Below are 21,119 nucleotides of genomic sequence, written 5' to 3' on the forward strand. Positions count from 1 at the left end.
ATTTTTGGCCCAGGCGGCCCACCAAAATCAGTCGGACACCCCTCACCAATACCACATCCTTCCATTTAAGGTCTCAGATTAGGGGTGTGACGAAACACTTAGCCCATGAGACGTAACATTGGACAAGATTGGGGCCATGACAACAAGACAAGAATATATTTTAATAGGCCTACTATTTAGGAAAAGAAATGTATTGATGAAATAGTTGATAGGGGTGTCTTCTGTCCCCCAGAAGATTTTAAGTATTAAACACTTAATTTCCTGCATTCAGGGGACGTTTCCTGCACCAAGGAAGCACAAAATTCAGGTGGCAGGTGACAAATCAGAATATAAAAATAGAATACCTTTTTTGGACAACACAGTTTTCTTCTATATTTACATTGCATTGCAGGCTTATTTTGCAAATGAACATTTTTCATAGCATTTTTATTTGTTAATTAACATTTCTTGGTGCAACCTATTTTTCAGAACATTTTTAACAAATGTTTTCAAAAAGTGGTGGGTGGCCTACATATCCCTAGCGTCCCCGGTTTAAATGACCCTCCCTCCCTGCTCCCACCCTACAGGTTGAGCTGCTCTATGCTTACTGTTTTACCTCCACTTTCCTCTTGCTCTCTCTTCCTCGGGCCATCACGGTCACTTTGTCACTCTGCTCTGCTAACACACGCCTCCTCCTCTGCCTGGCAGACCATGGCTCTGCTTTACTCCTTCAAGTACCTGTGCCTGCTCTACGTCGGGTAATGCAGCTGATGTTGAAGCTACTGCAGCCCCAGTAGCAAACATATCGGTTGTTGTCATGCATTTGGCTGCAACCGGAGGGGCCGTAACACAAGAAACAGAGAGCAGAGGGGTGGGGGCTAGTAAGAGATGTGATTGGGCTGGCCCAGTGTCAGTATAGAAAATTACCCAATGGGCCGCTGTCCATGCGTTATGGGCCGATCTTTGGCCCATTTTTAAAAAACAGTTATATAAATACATAATTTACATTACTCCGGCTCCAAAGGTGCATCGGCCCACCGGGCATTTGCCCGGTATGCCAGATTACCAGTCCAACCCTGCTGTCATCCAAGAGGAAAATGTTCTTTGGGAAGACATCTTCTAGTACCTTTACTAAGTCCTGTTGCCCTTGATTTTAACATTCCTTCGATAACCATGACATTGATGTGTGAGTTTCTGTCAACAAAACATTGTCTTGCTAAACATTTAGACAAATACGTTACTTATCACCAAAAAAGGTGGATCCTGTAAAAGTTCCATCAGTGCTCTCTGTACTGCTCTACAGCTCACCACAATTCTCTTGAGCCACTTCCATTATGATGTGAGTGTCAGTTCCAAATCCGTACCGCCTGCCAGATCCGTTTTGCACATGCGCAAAAGTGGTTCTGTCAGTCATAGAAGGTTACCGCAAATCTGCCTATTCAAAATGATCCAACTAAATCTTTCAAATCAAGATGACAAAATGTTTTTTAATCACTGGAGATTAAACTGTTCACTATGATGTAATAGGAATATACTTAAGATATGAAAAACCTTATTCAACTGTACATTTTTAATTTCTAACAACGACAACAATCTAACAAAGTAGCAACACAAAGGACCTAACGGCCGATGTGCTGGCAGCTAGGGTTAGCCGGTCGACATGCATACAGTTGCTGACTTAGGTTTAGGCACATACCCTTGTAATGGTTAGGGTTAGGGTAAGGGGCTTTGGGAAGCTGTCAACGCTTTTAATACTAACATAGCTAGCTACCTAGCTAGCTACTAGCGCTTCCGGTCTATACAGGGCGTCTCATACAGACGCACACAGTAGTGTCTAATATGCACGCCGAAGGGTACCTTTTGCATCAAATACTATGATCAAATAATGCTATGTCAGCCTTTCAGTATTTGATGCCCTGAGATGAGAATAGACAACAACACACGAGTAATTATGAACAGGCACATTTGTGGTAACCTTCTTTGACAGACATGACCACTTTGGCAATGTGCAGATAGGGATGCAGCCAGCAGCACGGATTTGGTACCTACAGTGAGTAACGTTAGAGTTCTAAGTTCTATGAACACATCACAGTGCAAGCAGTTGGTTTCAACATAACAAACTCTCTAGTTCATGCTAGGCCACTCAAACAAGGCTGATAAATGTCATAAGTATATTATACACTATTAAAAAATACATTTCCAACAGCAAACATTGAGTCCCTTTTTTGAAACTGACACATTCTTAAAGGGTGACTAAATACTGCAGTTTGATTCCCTTTCCACACTCTTCATAGTTAAAAACCTGTAATCTAGTAGCTGTGAGGAGCCAGTTAGGCCATTTTAGACTCTGTGCGCTCTGTCTTCATAGGTCTATGCCTTTCTTTGGCAGCCTTAGCTCAACATCCATGAGTCTCAGCTTCACTGTTTATCAGTTTCAGCAATACTTTAGAAAGAGTGGTGAATGGTTGTAGCTGGTAGCATACAACTATCTCACTCCCCTTGTTTCCTATTTGCCTCTGTACTATCACGATATTAAAAAAAGTCAGAGAGTCCTACAACAGCAAGGCACTGTAGTGTAGTGTCGTTTTGATCTTCAGTCACAAAATCTTAAGTGGGATTTACCAGAAAAAATCCATTTGTCAACATACTGTCAACAGTTTTTATAGGGGATCTTTCTTCAATAGTCAGTGGTTCCAATAAAAACTGTTCACAGCGAGGTCTGTGGATTACCCAGAGTAAGCAGGACATTGTTTCTGAAAGAAGATTTTTTAATCTTTTATACATCTTTTAAATATATTTTTTCAAGGCTGGGAGCACCACAAATGATCCATTCATCTCTGTTGTATTTGGGTGGCGCCAGAAAAGCTGGCCAAATAATACTAAAACTATCTGTATACATAGCTAGATACCTCCAGAGGATGTGAGAAAACATGTTTTTGCAATTTGGGTGAACCAACTCTGTAGCATATTATGACTAATCATTCCGTGGTAATATTTCTAAACAGAAAAATGCTGTTGGTGACCTTGTTCAAATGGAATTTAAAACTTAAATTTATATAAAATATTGTAACTCCTGGGCTTGTAAGCTACGATTTAGGGAACCACATGGTTTTCCTTCACAAAGTACGTCTCTATTCTAGGACGCTATAACTTACAAATCTGTATACAAACGGAAAGACAGGAGTGTAGCTTGGAAGCATAACTTCCTTCCCGGTTTTATACTGTATAAGTCATTGCATTCCATTCGTAAAAGACATAGACCGACCCTTCCCTGGACAGAGCAAAACTTTCCCTGATACTTCCTGTATCTAAATATCAAGGGTACATTTTCCTCAATAAAAGGGGACTTTTTCATATGACAAAACATTCTGGATACAGAAAAGCAAAGCTGGGTTGAGGATCAGCTGAATGTGGGTCAGCAGAGAAACTTATGAAATTTACCTAAAAACCTTTGCTGTGAACAAGTTGCTTTCATGACACAATGGGATGAGGTTTAGCTTAGATCATTTAAAAGTCGATGGAGTGGCGGGCCTCCTCATAAAATTATCAGCTCTGAATGAGTCAACAAATACACAGTTTATAGGGCTATTAATCTCTTGTATATGTTCCGCCACTGATGAAAAGAGTCAATAACTATACCAGACTCACACACACACACTCACACACATGTGTCATCCTCTTGGATAGCTTTGAGGGTTAAGATGATGCATCTGTGTTATTACGACAAGCTCTCTATCTTCACTGCAAACGGGTCCAATTCCCCACCACCCAGAGTGTTTGAGATGATGACACAGGCTGATGACAGATCAACTGGTGTGTCACAATGTGTTTGTGTGTGTGTGTGTGTGTGTGTGTGTGTGTGTGTATGGGAATGTGTTCGCTCTCTTCCTAGTCATAAGAAATTGACATCTGGAGAACTAAGAGCAAAAACAGTCTGTAGGATGTTTATGTGGGTGTAATATAAAATGAAACGGAAGAAAAAAATAAGTAATGTAAATAACAACAGGGAGTCTGTTTGGTGTATCAAACTGTAGTGTCTGAACCTCTTCAGATTGCAGTTTTGTACTCTGTGACTAATAAATAAATAAATAAATAATTGTTTTGGATGTTTTGAGCGATTCAGCTTTTGATTTGATTGTTGTCTTTACTGTACTTGTGATTTATTTTATTTTCATTTCTACGTGGTAATTAAAAAGCTCGACTTTTAAAGATTTAACGGTTTCTGCCAAATATATTAAGTGTCAAGAGGAACACAGGAAAGTACTTCAGTAAAACCACACTTCAAAACCACATATCAGTTAGGCTTCTCTGACTTCAAAGCTTAGGAGAAGTGTGGAACTTGTGAATGGTCAAGTGTCACTCTACAGCCCCTCTTTGGTGCAGCTTGAATACAACGAGGGATACATAGTGGAGAATTAACACAAGACTTGTGGGTGGATGAGACACAGATAGGCCAGTGCTAAACACTTAAAAAAAAAAGATTAATAGTACACCACTGCAGATACTTTCTTAAACTGCAGCATATATTGTTCCCTGGTGCCCTTTTTTCTGACTCCAGAGAGTATGAGGATTCTTATCTCTTCCTAGGGGCCGCTCCATGGACAGTCACCATGACTTATAGCATGGTACCATGATGTCATTAGTCTAAGCCCTACATTGATCCTAATAGTTAGTGGCTGAATTTAACTAAAAAAAATGAGGAACCGGTCTTTAAATGAAAAAAGAAAATGCATATGCTAGGATTGTGTGGCCATTTTCAGTCTTACGTATCACAACACAGAACAGTGGCTGCTCTGTTGAGCCCTTGGTCTACGAGACCATGTCCAATGCATAATGAAGCATTTATTTATTTATTTTCTCATTTTTGGTTGCTTTATTTTTTCTTATGCTGTAGGGGTGGGGGAGTGTGAGGTACACATGCATAGCCGGTTGTGGTGTGGTTTTGGCATACATGTGTTATTCATGTTCAAACATTGTGGTCGTCTCAATCCATATTCATGCTTTTAAAAAGGCTGTCTCTGTGCATGGAAGTATAGTATCCCCTATCATGTTCCCTCCCTATAGCAACCACAGACAGGGAGATTTGATTATGTCGGCTTGTGCTGCTTTGGGCATGTGTGTATGTTTCTCTGTGTGTGTCTATACAGAAGATGCCTTGTACACAAGGGTCTCTGTTAGTTATGATTGTCTAGCAGGTCTCCCCTAGACTTTCTCAGGGGAACCCAGCTCTGTTTCAGTGCACCCTCTGCTAGACTCTTTCAGCGCTTGCCTGGTGTCATCGCTTGCTCCGACCTTGTGTCATCGGCACAGCTAGTCCTTTGATTATGAAGAAAAATAGAGTGATGTAGAGATAAATAGAGATGTTCCCTGGCCTTCTACACTTCCTGTGTTTCCTCTCCCCCACTTTGATCTCTCTCTCTGTGGAGCAATTGCTCTCCTGTCCGTTTTTCCTAATTTCCTGAGCTTTCATTTTTGTTGAAATACACTCCGTATTCATGTCCCTTGTTGAATCAACGGACGCATACTGTTTAGTGACCTTCTTCTGTTAACGTATTCATTTGAGCAGACTAATGTACCAATGTAGGCTTACGCTGACCATGTTTCCACCCCCTAAAAATCCTCACTGTTTTCTCTCCCTCCTCCCACATGTTTTACACACTGCTCCAGAACAACACTGGCACTTTTGAGTTTGATGCATATGGATTGCTGGTGGAAGTGCTCCATGATGGTAGAAAGGAAAATATTAGTCCAGCATTGGCACAGTGTTTAGAGTGCATTTGTGTGTGCATATGTACTGTGTATAAATAAAAATGAGCATTGCTTGATGCATTTGTATCCAGATGTGTCTGACAGACAATAATGTCTGTCAGACACTTTCAAATTTAAACAATTTTTCTAAAAAAAGTCATATAATAAGTGTTTTTTGCCTAAAAAGGTCATCATGTCCAATGACCCAGCTTTACAAGGGCTGGGTATCAAACCTCAATATTTTTGATTATTAGCTGAAATGTGGCCACAGAACGGAGTTTCAAGTCAGATTCTTATTCCTGTTCTAATTAGGAAACGGCTTATTTTAGACAGTGTTTCATTTAGCAAAAGTTATTGTACTGCTACTCAGTTAAGACAGCACTAAATACTGATGCTTTGAAAAGTATGGCACATTTTGTAAAATGAAAAAATATTTATTTATACCTCAAACTAAGGTTTTTAAAAAAGTATCTGCCGTGAAACACATGTATATCACATTCACACTTGTATTGAAAAATTCCAGAAGATACCATAACCAATGCTATTACTACCCCAAAAGTAATGTTATGAAGCATAGCTTGAATATCATTACTGATTATAAAGACTTAGCATCTATAATGTTATAGCATGAAATTGCCACCTGACATCATGCAGTAAACTTGCAGAATCAAATCAGTGCCTCAGTGTCGGAATTTGGGCAGTCTATCTGCATTGGCCTGGTCTGATGTGCGCTATGTGTGGTAGGACCAGGTCAAGGTTATTCATTCCAAAATTACCAAATTGCACTGGCCGCTAAATGTTAAGTGCTCTGCTAATTGAAGCTTCATGAGGATGTTGTGAGGCAGTTAATAAACACTGAATCACTGACAGACATACCTAACATAGATCCACTGCAGGGTACATGTATTCCAGGTGAGTAATTGTCTGAATGAAACAGATGTATTTCTCAGAGATAATGCTTCACTGCATGTGTACGTTCCTGCGTGTGTGTGATCTTGATAGATCTGTGATGAGGCCACCGATGCCTTTCATCCTAATGGATTCCATCTGACCAATCACAGTGCAGAGACATAGCTACAGATAAGCCTGTTGGAGCTGGGGAGGTTCCGGTAAACAGCCTGTGATTGGCCCCCCTGGATCCCCCTCTGCTCCTATCAGCAATCAGCCGGGGTTAATGGCGAGAGCCTGAGGCTGGCTGATTGGAGCCAGGCTACACATCAGTTAGGACAAACCCAGTGTTTGTCAGACTCCAGCTATTCAAATCTGTCTTCTTCCTGACCACAACATGTGCACTTCAGTTCAAGAAATCAGAAGTGTTTGATGACTCTCTCCAACTTGATGAACAACTTAAACCTGACTGTATCCTGATGAAGACACGAGCCATAATTCAGGCTGACCTTTTTCGACCTAACCTGTTGGCAGTCAAGTGTTAGTATTTCATACTGCAAGATCTGAGACAGGCACTTCAGTTTCTGTCGACCCCTCTCAAATGAAAGTGGGTCACAGTATGACCCTATATTTCTCAGCAGCACCATATCACTGTATGGTGTATTTGACCTGTCCGAACAGATCACTGTATAGTTTGCCTGGGTCAGAAGCTACAGGTTAGCACACAGCTGCTGTGGTCCCTGGTGGCCACTTTTCTTTCTTTCTTTCCTTATTCTCTTATTTTTTTTTATTATTTCTTTCGTTCAGATCAAAGGGCTCCCATTTTCCTCGCTCCAAAAAAGAGAAAAAGAAAAGAATTAATACTAATGGTGCTGGGAGCAGAGGAATAAAGCGTCAGGGTAATTACCCAGCAATCACTGCAGCATTCCACAGCTGAGGGGGGCAGAGATAGGGTCTTGAGCCTAAAGAGCATGGACGTGGATCAACTTGGCCGGCACACACACAGACACACTCACACCCACGTACAGCCTAGCTTGCACAAGTGCAATCTGTCTTCATTGAACAGCTCTGGGCCTGCAGGAGTCTCTCCCTGCTCATTTTGCTCTGTGGTCGTCCAGGAGAAATCCCTATGAAAACAACATTCGCTTCATCTTTCTCGCTGTTTCTCTGTCATTTTCCGTGTACATGTCTGCATCTGTGTTATATATATGTAAATGTACGTGTGTGTGTTTGTTGGTGTCTGTTTGTTATGTATGAATGCAGTGGAGGATTTCTGTGTGAATGACTTTCTGGAGGAATGTGTGGGGAGAGGGGGTGGATGTCTGCTTGTCATATGTGTAAGTGCTGTATGCAGCCCCCTTTGCCTGAACCAGGCCTAACTTTCATGATAATATTCACAACCTGATTGTGTGTGTGTATGCGTGTGTATATTCCTTTAAAGATCAGTACTGTATGTTCAGAATAAGGCAAATGTTTCAATGGACGTACAGAATTAGACAAGTAGATATGGCTTCCTGTTTGTGTATGTGCGTTCATGTGCAAATGTCTATAACCATGCACATGATCAGTAGGCCTCATTTATCAAACTAATATTCTTCTTTCAGTAGCTGCATATTAGGATTACTATTTTTAGGAAATGTTTCTGATGAGATAATTAGAGCTGAAGGTGCTCGAAAACATTTTCGTCTGATATGGGTCTCAGGCATGGGCGTGGCAAAATGGGTCCAAGTTCAGTGACTTTTTTCTTGTAAACCCTTTCCTCCTCACCACCTTGCTGATGATTGCAGCTGCGCTTACTTGTCTAGGACATTATCTGCCATTCCTTGGCCCACTCCTGAAGTCTTGTCTGCATGCAATTTGTTTTTTGCATTTGAAGTTTCACGTCATGCAATTGGTGTTTCACTTATTTCATGTGGCATTCCATAAACAAAATTATATTAATGTTATGTGTAATTTGTTGTGAAATTATAGCCTTTTTGAACCAGAAACCCCATTACTTTGGCTGCTAAATAATGTGTGTTTGTTCTAGAGAACAGTTTTTAGATTTTTTCGGCTAATTTAACACAATTTCTTGATTTTTCCTTTCTTTGTGGGTGTTCTGCTGTTCTTTATTTAATGTTTCTCAGGTTGTGCCATCATTATTAATTAACAACTATGGCCATGTGATGGAGGTCATGTGATCAACAATCTGAACAAATACAGGGAAAGTTGCCAAGTTGTAAAAAAAAATATACTAGAAAGCTAAAACACATTTATGGATGTTGATAAATGAAGTTCATCATATGTTTTCATCGTGTTTTGTATGCTTGTTTCTGTGTATTCATTTAGTGTATTTCTCTCTGCTTTTGTGTATGTTTATGTGCCTGTGCGCTTGCATTCAAATGAGAGTGTGTGTTGCTGATGGACACAGAGCACCTTTGTATTTGTGAACAGGCACTGGTAGTTAGGAGCTAAAATAATGTTGAGGCAATGGCGAGGAAGCTTGCAGGCCTCAGTCGTAATTGTAGTGAAACCCGTAGAAAATTCTGTCTCTTTCGTTTGTTCCCAGTTACACTGATTCCACCTTTTTTTTTTTGGATGTAGGATAGGCGAGGGCCTGCCTCTGCATGGTCCTTTTTGGTTTTGGAGGCAAAATGGGTTTTGCAGCGAACTGCGCAGCAGACATAGAGAGACATGCAGGCATGCTAGCACACATGCAGGTTCACAGTGGCACAATATGGGTTTTTGTGCAAGTGCCCAGCCCTCTTCTGCAGGAAAGTTCCGATCAAAAAGCATCCAGGAGGAAGAGTTAGCAACTCTCACTTGCTCACTTTGAGGAGGCAAAAAAAGAATGACCTCTCCTTGTTTAGAAAAGTGTGGATGATTTCAGAACCTGAGCATTGTGGTTCTTGACCCTCCCTTCTCTTCCTCCCTCTCTCGGGCACCACTCATCTTATGAAGTCATTGTGCTCCGTCGTTCTGCTCGATAACAGATGAGTAATGACTCCTTGAGCAAAGTAGCATGACATCAGGAATGTTGTTCAGGTGAAAAGGGGGAGAGGTGTCATTTTCCTCTGTTAGGGTCTCAGTGTCACGTTGTCCCCTTTCATTCCCAGCCAGTCGACTCAGCGGTCTACAGATATCTGATGGGAAGTATATGGTGGCAATTCTCTTGCAGTAGGAAACGCCATTTGTGCAGTGTAATGTTTCCTAACATTTTATGTTTATCTGCGACCCTTATTCAAGGACACTTATAATGAGGTAGCGTGTAGAAGGTGACTATCCTGTTCAAGTAAAACCTGGGAGCAGGGAGGACAGTATCTCTTGTGTGTGGAGTTCACTTTTTCACTCTGCTTTGTCACACTACTCACACAGTGGATGCTTGAGAAACACTGTCATTGTAAATTAACTTGGGAGTTGTCATAGGTGGATATATGGGCACATTGCAGTAAATTGCCACATGGGGGCGCCAGCTTACACAGTATCAGTGCTTCCACCGTCTTCCAGTGTTGCCCATATTTGCTCTGTTTCACAGGCGGAGATGGGGTGGTGGTGGGAAGTGGCGGTGGGAGAGGGGGTTAAATGAAGTGCAAGCACACCCTCCTCATGCTGAAAAGGTCACTGTCTTCCCTGAGCTCCATGACCAAACTGTGTTTCTCTTTGAAGAGCCACATCTGAGTGCTCAGGAGCAGGAGGAAGTCCTTTATTAATCTGGGAATCAACAAGCTCTGATGGCAGGATATGTATGCAGGTGTGCATGTTTTAGTATACTATGACACACACAAACATCATAAAATACAAGTTTAATATGTACATGCTTTACTTGGATTGCAGTATGTGATCGTAGAGTACTTCAAGTAGCAGTATGATATTTCCAGTACGTCTTCTTTCATCGTGTTTCTGTGACCTAGATTTCTCTTGGGAAGTACACACTCTGTTACTACATATTGTTCAGTTTGCGGTTATCGTCCCCCTGTGTATTTGTGTGTGGCTGTGCGTGTGCGTGTACACGCATGCACATACGTGTCGGTGCCAGGATCTTTGGGTTTTACAGCTGTCCCCGTCATATTTCCAGAGCCGATGACAAGCACAGAGAAATGAGTTGCCTTTCAGAGAGGGCGACCAATTATTGTTTGGTGTTTTTATTGGTCCAAAAGAGTTTTAAAAATACAAATGATTGTATTTTTATGGCGGTCACGCTCCACGCTGGTCTCCTTTGTGTTCTGCGGAAATAATTCCTCTGGAGGCCACGGAGTTCTAGTTCTTAGTTTGGATGGAAGACAGACGGGTCGAACGGGTTTGTGGTTCTGCTCCGGAACAAGCTGCTTTTAGATCACGATTTTTTTTTTCGCCAGAGACACACAGGGCCTGATACTGTATAAACTAACTTCTCTCCCATTGCATTAGAACTCGGCTTGTCCTAATCATAATCATACTCCACAGACTGCAAACGCAATGCCACATCAAGGCTCCCAATGGGTTTCAGAGCTCACTAAACAGAATTAAAATTGTTTTGTTGTCAGCTAGACTTCGAATTCTCCCCTCGCTTTATATATTTTATTCATTTGAGAATTAATAAATGCCAAATTTCATCATATTTTGTTCCCGGCCCACTTAACGTACTAGCTGGTACGTCATAAAGAACTTGACTGTAGCCAGCATCACCAGCTATAATAGTTCATTTGTAAACCATCATTGTTCCCATAATATTACATGTACAGTGTATGATTCATGTTGAAGTACTGCAGAACCGCCCCCCCCAATGTTTTGAAGTACATTACTGTTCAGCTGTATTTTGGAGCTGCAACTGTCGATAGCATGTGCAAAGTCAAGGTCAGTGAAAGGTAACCATGCATCAACACTCCCTCTCTTAAGGAGAACCTGGTTTTGTCCTATCAGCTCGTTGATAAAGTTATCGGAGTCAAAATAGTACGGCCATAAACACTGGGGAGCCGTGTGTGGGAGATGACTGAGACAGATGTCACGGTTTCCCAGGAGGATACACTCACTGAGACAGACAGTCCACACCGCAGTGCTTGGCCCATAGAGTCATGGTAGCTGCCTATTGTAGGTGGTCTCCTTCAGCAGGAGGTGTGTGCGGTTTGAGAGTGGGATGACATATGCACAGTGGTTTAATGATAAAAGCCTGTGTGTGTGTGTGTGTGTGTGTGTGTAAGAGAGAGCGAAAGAAAGAGAGAGATGCGGGAGTATAGTTCGAGGAACCTTCGTACACTGAAAGATAAAATGACTGCTGTTCTCATTATAACAATCAAGCTACTGGAAGGGAGGCCCCCCTCTCTCCCAGAAAGGCATACGGCTGCCCCGCGCCTCGCCTGTCCACAAAAGGCATTTCTCTTCAGCGGGTATGTTTTGACTTTGAGAATTATGACAGAATTCCTTGCCCTCTTTCCCATATCCATGACTCACGTGACTTGTTCCCATTCGCCGATACCCCGTTTGAGTTGTGTCGAACGTTTTTCTGCACAATTTCACAGAAGGCAGAGCGACGAGGTTAAATATTTCATCGAGGGGTTGTTGTTTTTCTGCGACCAGGCCAAAGCAAACATAGGCCTGGTGAAGAATGTAATCATTTATCTAAGACCAGGGGCAACATGCTCAATTTGACCTGAAATAAGGCTCTGTGGTGCCCACAGGGACAGGGAGCTACGGTGTGCATGACTGCGTATGTATATGTTTCCGTGCATATTTAGGAGAACAAGGTATGTCAAAGCTACTGAGCTGCTACAACTATAGGCAAAAGCCAGATACTTGGTTTGTTTGTACTTCCTCCTCTGTTTACATCATGTGGAGATAAGCATGTTGGGGCATCAGTCTCGTATAATCTGTCGGGAGGGTTCACCGGTGCTTCATGATGTTGAGATTGTGAATGTTAAAGTGCCTTTGTCCCTTGAAAAATAAGTAAAAATAATTATTAAACAAACCTTTATTTGTGTTTGAATTTTTTCTATTTTCTATTTTTATTTTTGTGTTGCATGCTTGACTTGGCAATGCAAATGTCTGTTTCCCATGCCAATAAAGCCCCTTAGAATTGAATTTAAAAGTACTTCAGCCCACACAGACTTAAAATGAGCAAAAGATAAAAGAATAAATTAGGAAACCCATAATTACCTCGCCTCTCTCAGTCCTTTTCTCTCACAGTGTCCGCCCTAAAATCCCATCTAACTCATGGCAATCATGAATTGCTGGGAATTTTATCTGACTTTGGTAGTGTGAAGCTTTCCCATCATTCCCTGAAGGGTTTAATGTCCCTATCGCTTGTGGACTGACCTACCCAAGCCTTTAGCTTGGTTGTGTAATGACTGTCATTAACCTATCAAGATCTGCTGAAGGGTCCTGGCTGCTTTTTCCCACCCCCTCCTGCCACTTTCCCTCCATTGCCAAAACCAAGATGGTTCCTTCAAACCCTCGCTCTTGCCCTCCAGGGAGCGGAGAACACCAAAGTCTACAGTCTAATTGGATTCATTTGTAAAATAGCTGTGGAACTTTGGACATTATCTATCTATGTACCCATGACTGGAATGCAACTTATTCTCCCCACTGGATGTTTTTTACCCTGTCACCATTTTAGTTCAAATGTAGTCTCTTGATGGCCTGAAGTACTTTTCTTGTTTTTATTGGATTCTCATGTTCATTAAATAATGAATTCTTTTCAGTGCATGTGCCTTTCTTTTGTATAACACAATCCCTGATCTGAGAAAGGCCCATTTGGGTCAAATGTGGTATTAATGCTTTGCAGCAGTGGATGAATGGTGCTTTGTCTGTCTGTAATAAAACCACAACAGTAGACTGAGTTGGAGACAGGAACATAGATGTTCTCTGCCAGTGTAGTCTATAGGTCTCAGGAATCTCAGGGAGTCCGTCAACCTTTCAAATTGAACTACCTCTTGTTTATCAAGATGGTATTAATTCCAAATTTAAATGAATGTAGAGTGTGCTTGTATTATAAGCCACAAGCAAGTCACCCTGTCCTGTCACCAGATGTGCTGTCCCTTTGTAACTCATTTTTAGACCTCTGCAGTCTCAGTGCATTGCACTGTGTCCTTTCCCAGCTGCATCTGCTAGTGTTTTGTTTGGTATAGCAGCCCGGAGCATTTTGTGTTTGTGTGTGCGCCTGTGTGTCTGAGTAGGCCTGTGCATGTGTCTTTGTGTGTGTTTGGGCTCTGTTTTGCGGATGTTCATCAGATAAAGGATGTAGAAGACCACAACTGGCTATTACACCACCACTTCAGCGACATGAGGTTAGCCACAGAAAGGCAGATGCAAAGACAGTCAATGTGCTGAATTAACTCTTAAGTATAACACTGCTGTACTGGTACTGCAGCTGATTTTGTCACACTATCCAGTGGCTGTGTTGTTTACACCCTCCACTAAGTCTTCTATTCAGCAGTGGAATTAACTTCTTTGCTCTTCATGGATCCAGACATAATTGTATTGACCGAAGCTGTACAGTGGAGGCTTTCATTGTTGCTCATCTTTGAGATGGCAGGCCAGAGTGGAAGACATTACAACAGGAAATTGTTGTAATTTGTTGTAACCGCAGGCTAAGCACACTATTCAGTGTCTAGATTCATCTTCTTGATAAATCAGTGGTCAATGGGATTATTCCTTTTTGTGGCACTTCGGTCTCCAGTCACAATAGTCGAGTTGGGTACATTGAACGAATGCTACTGCTCAGTCTAATCTTATCGGCCCATGATTCTTTTAGCCTTTGAGATTGTTATGTGCTTCTTTCAAACCAGTATGCTGCCAACCTCAGCTCCTTTCTTTCTCTGTCTCTGTCCTTCTCTCTCCAGATTGAGAACCTGTTGGAGCAGTTAAAAGATAAGGATAAACAGCTGGCTGGGTTGAGGGAAAGGGTCCAGGGCCTTCAAACGGACTCCAGCAACACAGACACAGCCCTGGCCACACTGGAGGAAGCCCTGTCCGAAAAGGTACGGGATGAAGGGAGGGTGAGGATGGCCTTGTTAAATAGAATACAGGTTAAGACAGGCTGCCAGCACTGATGAAATAAGAGACTCAAAGTGAGGGTCGGGGCTGAGATAGATGTTGCTCCATTGGAATAGTTGCTGGTAGATGGTGTGACGAACTGCACAAACTATTAATGAAATGACTAAAATTACTTTGTCAGGTGTAGACAGTAAAAACTCACAAAACGAAACCATTAGACCACCACTTGGTCTGGAATGGTCTGGAATATTTTATCCATTGAGGCACTGGTCTTTCAGGAAGCTGGCATATGGTAAACAACTTAATTAAGTTACATACTTCGCTATGACTCACTGCCATAATTTTCTGACACGGCCAAATTTATAGACCTTGGGCCACACTAGATGATGTCCTTCCTGAAAACCGTAAGGGAGAGAAGGAGGCACCAGGAGAAATTAGGTCTAAGGTGAACATAGACAGAGGATTAGTCCCTGTCTGTAACTGCGCTGAACATAGGGAGTGGATGATCTATAGAATAACAGGCGGATAAAAGTTTTGAAAGGGGAAGGAATAGATGGACGGAAAAGTGGAATGGCAGAAGAGGCACAGCCCTGATGGAAGAGGTGGCCTCAGAATTAAGGGAGGGAGAGGTCAAGGAATTCAAGGGTGGAGACAGAGTAAAAAATGAGTAACTTCTGCAAGACATGTGAAAGAAGAAGAGAAAGAACAGAGCACGGAAGAGAAATAGAGTTACAAATGATGAGACAGGGATGGAAATATAGAAACAGAACCGCACACATATAGAGGGAAAAAAATAGCAACTGTGAGTAAACATAATGAGAGAGACTGTGCTACCACAATGTATGGTAAAGTCTTAATGTGATGTGAAGTCTTAATGTGATGTGTGCAGTCCTGGTCCTGGTGTTAGTAAAATATCAAGTCTGACTCTGTTCTGCAGGTTATCCACAGTTTCTAAATATAGTCATAATATATTGCTTTTCTTAACTGGATGTAGCGACATTCATAGCCTCAGAAAATAACACAACGAGCACAGTACTGCGTGAATCCTGTGTAAAATTGCAGCGATGAAAAACTACCATTTAAATCAAGGTGAACTAAGCAGACGTGCTCCACAAAGGTGGAAGGTGAGGGAATGTGCTGTAAACATTCAGCATTTGTTGTTTTCTGGCAACATGAGAGAGCAGCTGTTCTCTATAAAGCCTCACCTCAACATTACTGAGCTAGCTCGCCGCCACTAACACTAAAAGAGGACTGGCTTCGCTGGCCACTGGGGTGTTTTGTTTTCAGTAAATTGCATCAGGTTATTTACCCATTGAACCGTCATTGATTTTGCTGTATTCCCAAAGACGTCTATGTATTGTGTTGCAGAGATATCTGCAGAAGTTCGGGTGGTAACCAGCTAGCTCCGGCCCATCCTGTCTTGTAATACCACTTGAGAGGTGTGAGAGGTGATAGTGAGTCACTGTAGCGTCCAGTCTGCCCTCAGACCAACATGAGAGGATGACGGAGTAGAGCTGCCACAAGTGATTGTGAATCAATACTGCAGCACGAGCTGCTCAAGTTTTTTGTCTCCTGCCACCACTTGATCTTCCTCGTTTCTGAGTAGGCAGACAGGGTGTGAATAAAGATAAGCTCTACATGTGATTAGAGCAGAGGAGCAGAATCGCTTAGAGAGTAGCCTGGGAGGAGGTTAAATGCTGCCTCCTATTTGTTTGGAGCATGTGGCCAGGAATTTGTACCTTTAAGCGATGTGTTTATGAATTTGCACACATGGTTACAGGATGCCTGGGATTTCTAATTGGAGACAGGCTTGAACACAGGGCATATTTGAAGTTATATACTGTACTGACCATGACCATGGAGATGTCAAATCCTAGTCTGGCAGTGTATACACTCTACCTTGAACTGACTGGCTTAATGTCAGAGTGACTGGATCTTGCTAAGCTTAGTTGCATGTTTAAAGTTGCTGCTAGCACACATTTGTTGGTACTTCAGTCTAAAAAAATGATTGCTTTGGCTTTGCAGGCAAAAAAATGGTTTCCATTTACATGTTTGCTTGTACTGCAGGCTTAAAGATGGATGCTGGTTTACATTTTGTTGGCACAGGCTGTTGCTTAAGAGTTTATAGAGTTTCCATTAGGACAGATGTGGATGTCTAGCTTCACTGCTTGTTTTCCAGTGGCTGCCACATTTTTATGTGTTACAATGTGCACATACAACTCTAGCTTGTGTTACTTGTGCGCTGACCTGCCAAGTGCATACTCGTGTTAGGGGCTGAAGGAACTAGGTCAATAGTAAACATTCTAAAGGAGCTCCCATGCCAAAATTTGAGTGGTGCATCTGATGCCTAGTCAGGACTACACATGAGAAGGAATAACACTTACATCAAGGAATTGACCATTCATAGCAAATAGGCATGCGGTTAGATTTGGCGGAAAGGGCTCTTCTGTTGAGGGAGCTTTCAATCAGTCCAAACATTGATGTGGATTCTGCTGAGAGAGCTTACCCCCCTTTTAATAAACACATATGTGAACATTAAATCTTAGTTAAACAAGCATTTTGCAATTTCTCCTCAATGCTAGCAAAGCCCTTCTTATCTAAGATAAAACTTAATATTATTGATTATTCTCCGTTGAACATACATCAAGAAACTATGAGCAAGGGAAATATGTACCTAGACTATGTACAGAAACACATAATTGAATGCAAGCCAGGTCTCCTCTCCTCTCTTAAATATAACCAAATTATCAGGAATTAAGCAGTAGATTAAATTATATTATGAACAACTATTAACCAAGTTGTGCATGAGCTAATAGAAAACCCCCAAAACAACTTCAAAATTACAAGAGGAAAATATGCCCAAGACCAATTCAGCCAATGTAGCGGCAAGTCGAAATCCAGTGAATCGTGGACCAGCAGCAAACGCAGGAAAACTTAATCGTTCTACTGGCATCTGAACTGATGGCTGATTGACGACCCCTGACCACTGACTCTCGGAAGGACTGCAGAAGACGCATGCCACTCCTCAATTAATTCATAGAGAATGAGAATCACTGGCTGTGTGCGAGGTTATAATGTCCGTGCTGCCAGCTGTAAATGAGCACTTAGTCAATGAAACTGATCATGTTTATTTCTTATCAGTATAAGAGTATGGTCTAGACCTGTTCAGTGTGAAAAGTGCAATGAGATAACTTTTGTTGTGAATTGGCGCTATCTAAGTAAATAAAATAAATAAAATTGAAAGTGAACGCAGCTTAAGTGGAGTTGGAAACAGGGTGCTTGAGTTCTGTGTGTGTGTGCGTTCGTGTCTGTCTCATTGGGTTGCTATTATTATGATTGTGTTGAATTTTAGTTAATTGAACCACACTGTTTTATATCCATTCAATCAAGACTTGTTTACTTTGTGCTCACAGGAATCGGCCTATTAATAGACAAAAGGCTGATGTGTGTTTCATTCTGTTTGCAACACACGGACCAACACAGTACATTGATGTTTTCACTTAAAATGATCTTTTATCACCTAAATTTGTTTTTGTTGCCGACAGACTTTGAAATGAATAGCATAATGGCACAATAAACTGTAAATCCCTTTTCTGCCTCGGCCCATCTGTTTACCCAGAAACCACTTCTGATGCAGCCTACATATAATTCAGCTGTGATGAGGAGAACGTTGGCGAGCTTTTCAGACTTTGTGGTCAACACAGGGTGTGTGTAATGTGTTTACAAGAGCGAGTGTGTGTGTTGCTAATCACACACCCTGTCACAAACCTGCTCTTGGAGCCAGTCGCTAGCCACAGTGCTGTGGTTCTAATTAACAAGCTAGGGCATTGTGCCCAAGCCGAGCCCTGCTCTTTGTTGTAAGTATGTGTGTGTGTGTTTGCCTGTCCGTGATGTTGTGTGTGAGTGTTTGTTGTTTTTACATGTGCTCCAGACTTGAGCCTCATAGAGGCAGGTTTTATTATCACATCCTGGTCTCTTTCCCTAAACCCCAAACATCCTAGAGATATTTCATAATGTGAGGAAAGCACCCAGGACTTATTAGCCGTGTGGTCTCTTTCCCTCTCTTTTCTCTCTCTCTCTCGCCTTCTCTTCCAAAGCCCACTATGTAGTGCGTTACTGTGCCAGGTCTAGTTAGTGGGTGTATTTGTCCAATTACCCAGAGGTTTAAAGCTGCCAATCATGCGGCGATGCCACATCGTAAAGTCTCATTGCTGAGCTGTGCTCTGTGCCTAAATAAACACCTGAGTAAACACCTTGATAATCACTTCAGTCCACACCTAAACACACACACACACACACACACACACACACACACACACACATACACACATCTTAACACTCACCTACTACACACTGCTCTGCCACCCATGGTGTGGACCTGGTCTCAGGCCAATGCCCAAAGCCCTGGTCCTCCCGCTGTCCGATGTGATTAGAGAATAGAGAAAATTATGATGTAAACAATCCGACATGGTTCATCAGAAGGCAATGTAGAGTTGTTAGGAAGCGATCCACAGTACTGTCCAATCCGTTCTCTATAAATCTGTCTCTGTCCCCCATCCCTATGCCTCCTACCTCCTTCTCTTTCTGTTCTACTTGGCTCTGATCTCCTCATGTCCCTGCTATTATTTATGGTAGTATTATTTATGATGGGCGTTTATGAGTTTGTCTTTGGCCTCACTTTGCAAAGGATGTTGGTGAGTAAATTCAGCTAGTGATTGGATCACAACTTTCAATAATGATAGGAAACAACTGTAATCACACAGTATTGACAATCTTTTGCCCACTGGAAGCAAAACAACACCCATGTTACAACATTCTTAAATCTGACCAAGCATTGACGCAGATGATATGTAGCTCTCCAGGCTCTTTGCTATATCCTACTCACACCTCTCACCAAACATTGTTTTTCCTTCTTCTGTTACTGTCTCAGGAGCGAGTGATTGAGAATCTGCGTGAGCAGAAGGAGCGGGAGGACAGGGTTCGGCTGGAGGAGCTGGAACAGATGAGGAAGGAGAACAAGGACTTAAAGGACAAACTTTCAGTCCTGCAGCCCCAGAAGCTGTCCCAGAGTCAGCCTGCCAACCCTGGCCTGACCCAGAACCAGAGGCCTGATGGAGAGGTCAGTACGGATTGTTTTGATGTAGTTATGGTACCTTCATCTGAAATATCTAAAACAAAATAGAGCTTGTGGTTGAAACAGTGTGCATGTGGAATATTTCATCGTTATCCGCATCATCGCAGACTATCACATGCTGCTGCACTTGAGCCAAGATCTAAAATGTGCCCAAACACAAATTCTCATTTCACAGAAATCAAAAAACAAATAATAAGAAGTACCTTTCTCAAAAAACCTCACTGTTGAAGACTTCAAGCGAACATCATGACACTTTATAATTATTTTTTATTGTATAAAAATAATTAAAAGATTTACTTTTACGACCACTCTGTCATGGTTGTAATATGCTACTTGTACCCTGTATTTAATCTGCTAACATTTAAAGTAATAGTAATTCCACTCTCTTACCTCCCTGTGAGCACCCACAATATTGTTAGCAACTCCCTAGCAAAGGGCCTGCCTGCACTTTGTCCCACAGGATAAAGGGATGAATTAAGAGAGAGTGATTTATGGACATAAAAGATCCCTCTATCCCTGTTCGGGTGCCAAGTCAGAGGCCTTGCTGTCTTTTTTCTCTCTCTTTTTCCTCTCCCAGGCTTACAAGCCAGGACAGACTCTCGCCCTGCCAGAATTTATGAGAATGTTTTTTTTTTATGTACTCGTAAAAAGCATACACACATCTCATTCCTGTGAAATGATATCTTGTTGAATGTTGATGCGGCACCACATGAAAGCGGCAGCAGCTTAATAACTCTTTGTAGCGAGCAGATTCACACTCTGACAGAAGTGTTGCCATAATTGGACTGTTTTGTGTACTCGGCAGCAATCAGACTTGTAATGTAAACTTGCAGATTCTTCAAACAGACAGATGATGTTTTTGTGTTTATATTTGTGCGCCTATGCATGCGTGCCAGCACAGAAACAACTGTTGACGTGCGTTTGTACAGATTTGTAGAGCGTCTGCATGTGTTCGAGTGTGTTTGATCCCATCGTAGTGCAGCGTAGTGTGACCGGCTGTGTGGCTGTGCTCAGTGGGTCAGAAGTGAACTGACACGGTGCCTGAGATTAAAATCTGATCAAACTAAACTACCACACACACAAACATTCACCTCAGTGCCATCAGTCAGTGTTTAACACAATTTGATACTGACAGCCACGTGCGTTTTGGTCTAAATACTGGGATACTGCTAAATCACACTCCCAAATCCGGCATGCTACGTGCGGCAAAAGCTGCACTAGGTGTTTTAGATGGCGGGAATCCCGCACCAATAAAACTCATATGCTCCAAGCCATGGTAAAACAATCGTCCCAACCACCCTCTTCTGCCTCCCGCCACTCTGAAAGCCCTGTGGTTACTCATCTCGGTCAAGGAGGTGGAACAAACTACCAACTGAATTCAGGATAGCAGATGTTCAGGTCATCTTCCGCCAAGGGCTGAAAA

The 21,119-nt window shown here is 42.1% G+C and overlaps 1 protein-coding gene across 9 annotated transcripts in view; it reads left to right on the forward strand.

Moving 5' to 3' along the window:
- The window catches only part of LOC123974780 (ERC protein 2), a 166,059-nt gene that overhangs the window by 43,788 nt on the left and 101,152 nt on the right, over nt 1–21,119 (forward strand). For all 9 annotated transcript variants that reach the window (XM_046055673.1, XM_046055679.1, XM_046055678.1 and 6 more), the window contains 2 exons: nt 14,409–14,546; nt 19,493–19,681. In XM_046055673.1, coding sequence (XP_045911629.1) covers nt 14,409–14,546; nt 19,493–19,681 — 327 coding nt within the window. The remainder of the gene's footprint in view (nt 1–14,408; nt 14,547–19,492; nt 19,682–21,119) is intronic.

Source organism: Micropterus dolomieu, linkage group LG08, assembly GCF_021292245.1.
Source record: "Micropterus dolomieu isolate WLL.071019.BEF.003 ecotype Adirondacks linkage group LG08, ASM2129224v1, whole genome shotgun sequence".
Classification (NCBI taxonomy): domain Eukaryota; kingdom Metazoa; phylum Chordata; class Actinopteri; order Centrarchiformes; family Centrarchidae; genus Micropterus; species Micropterus dolomieu.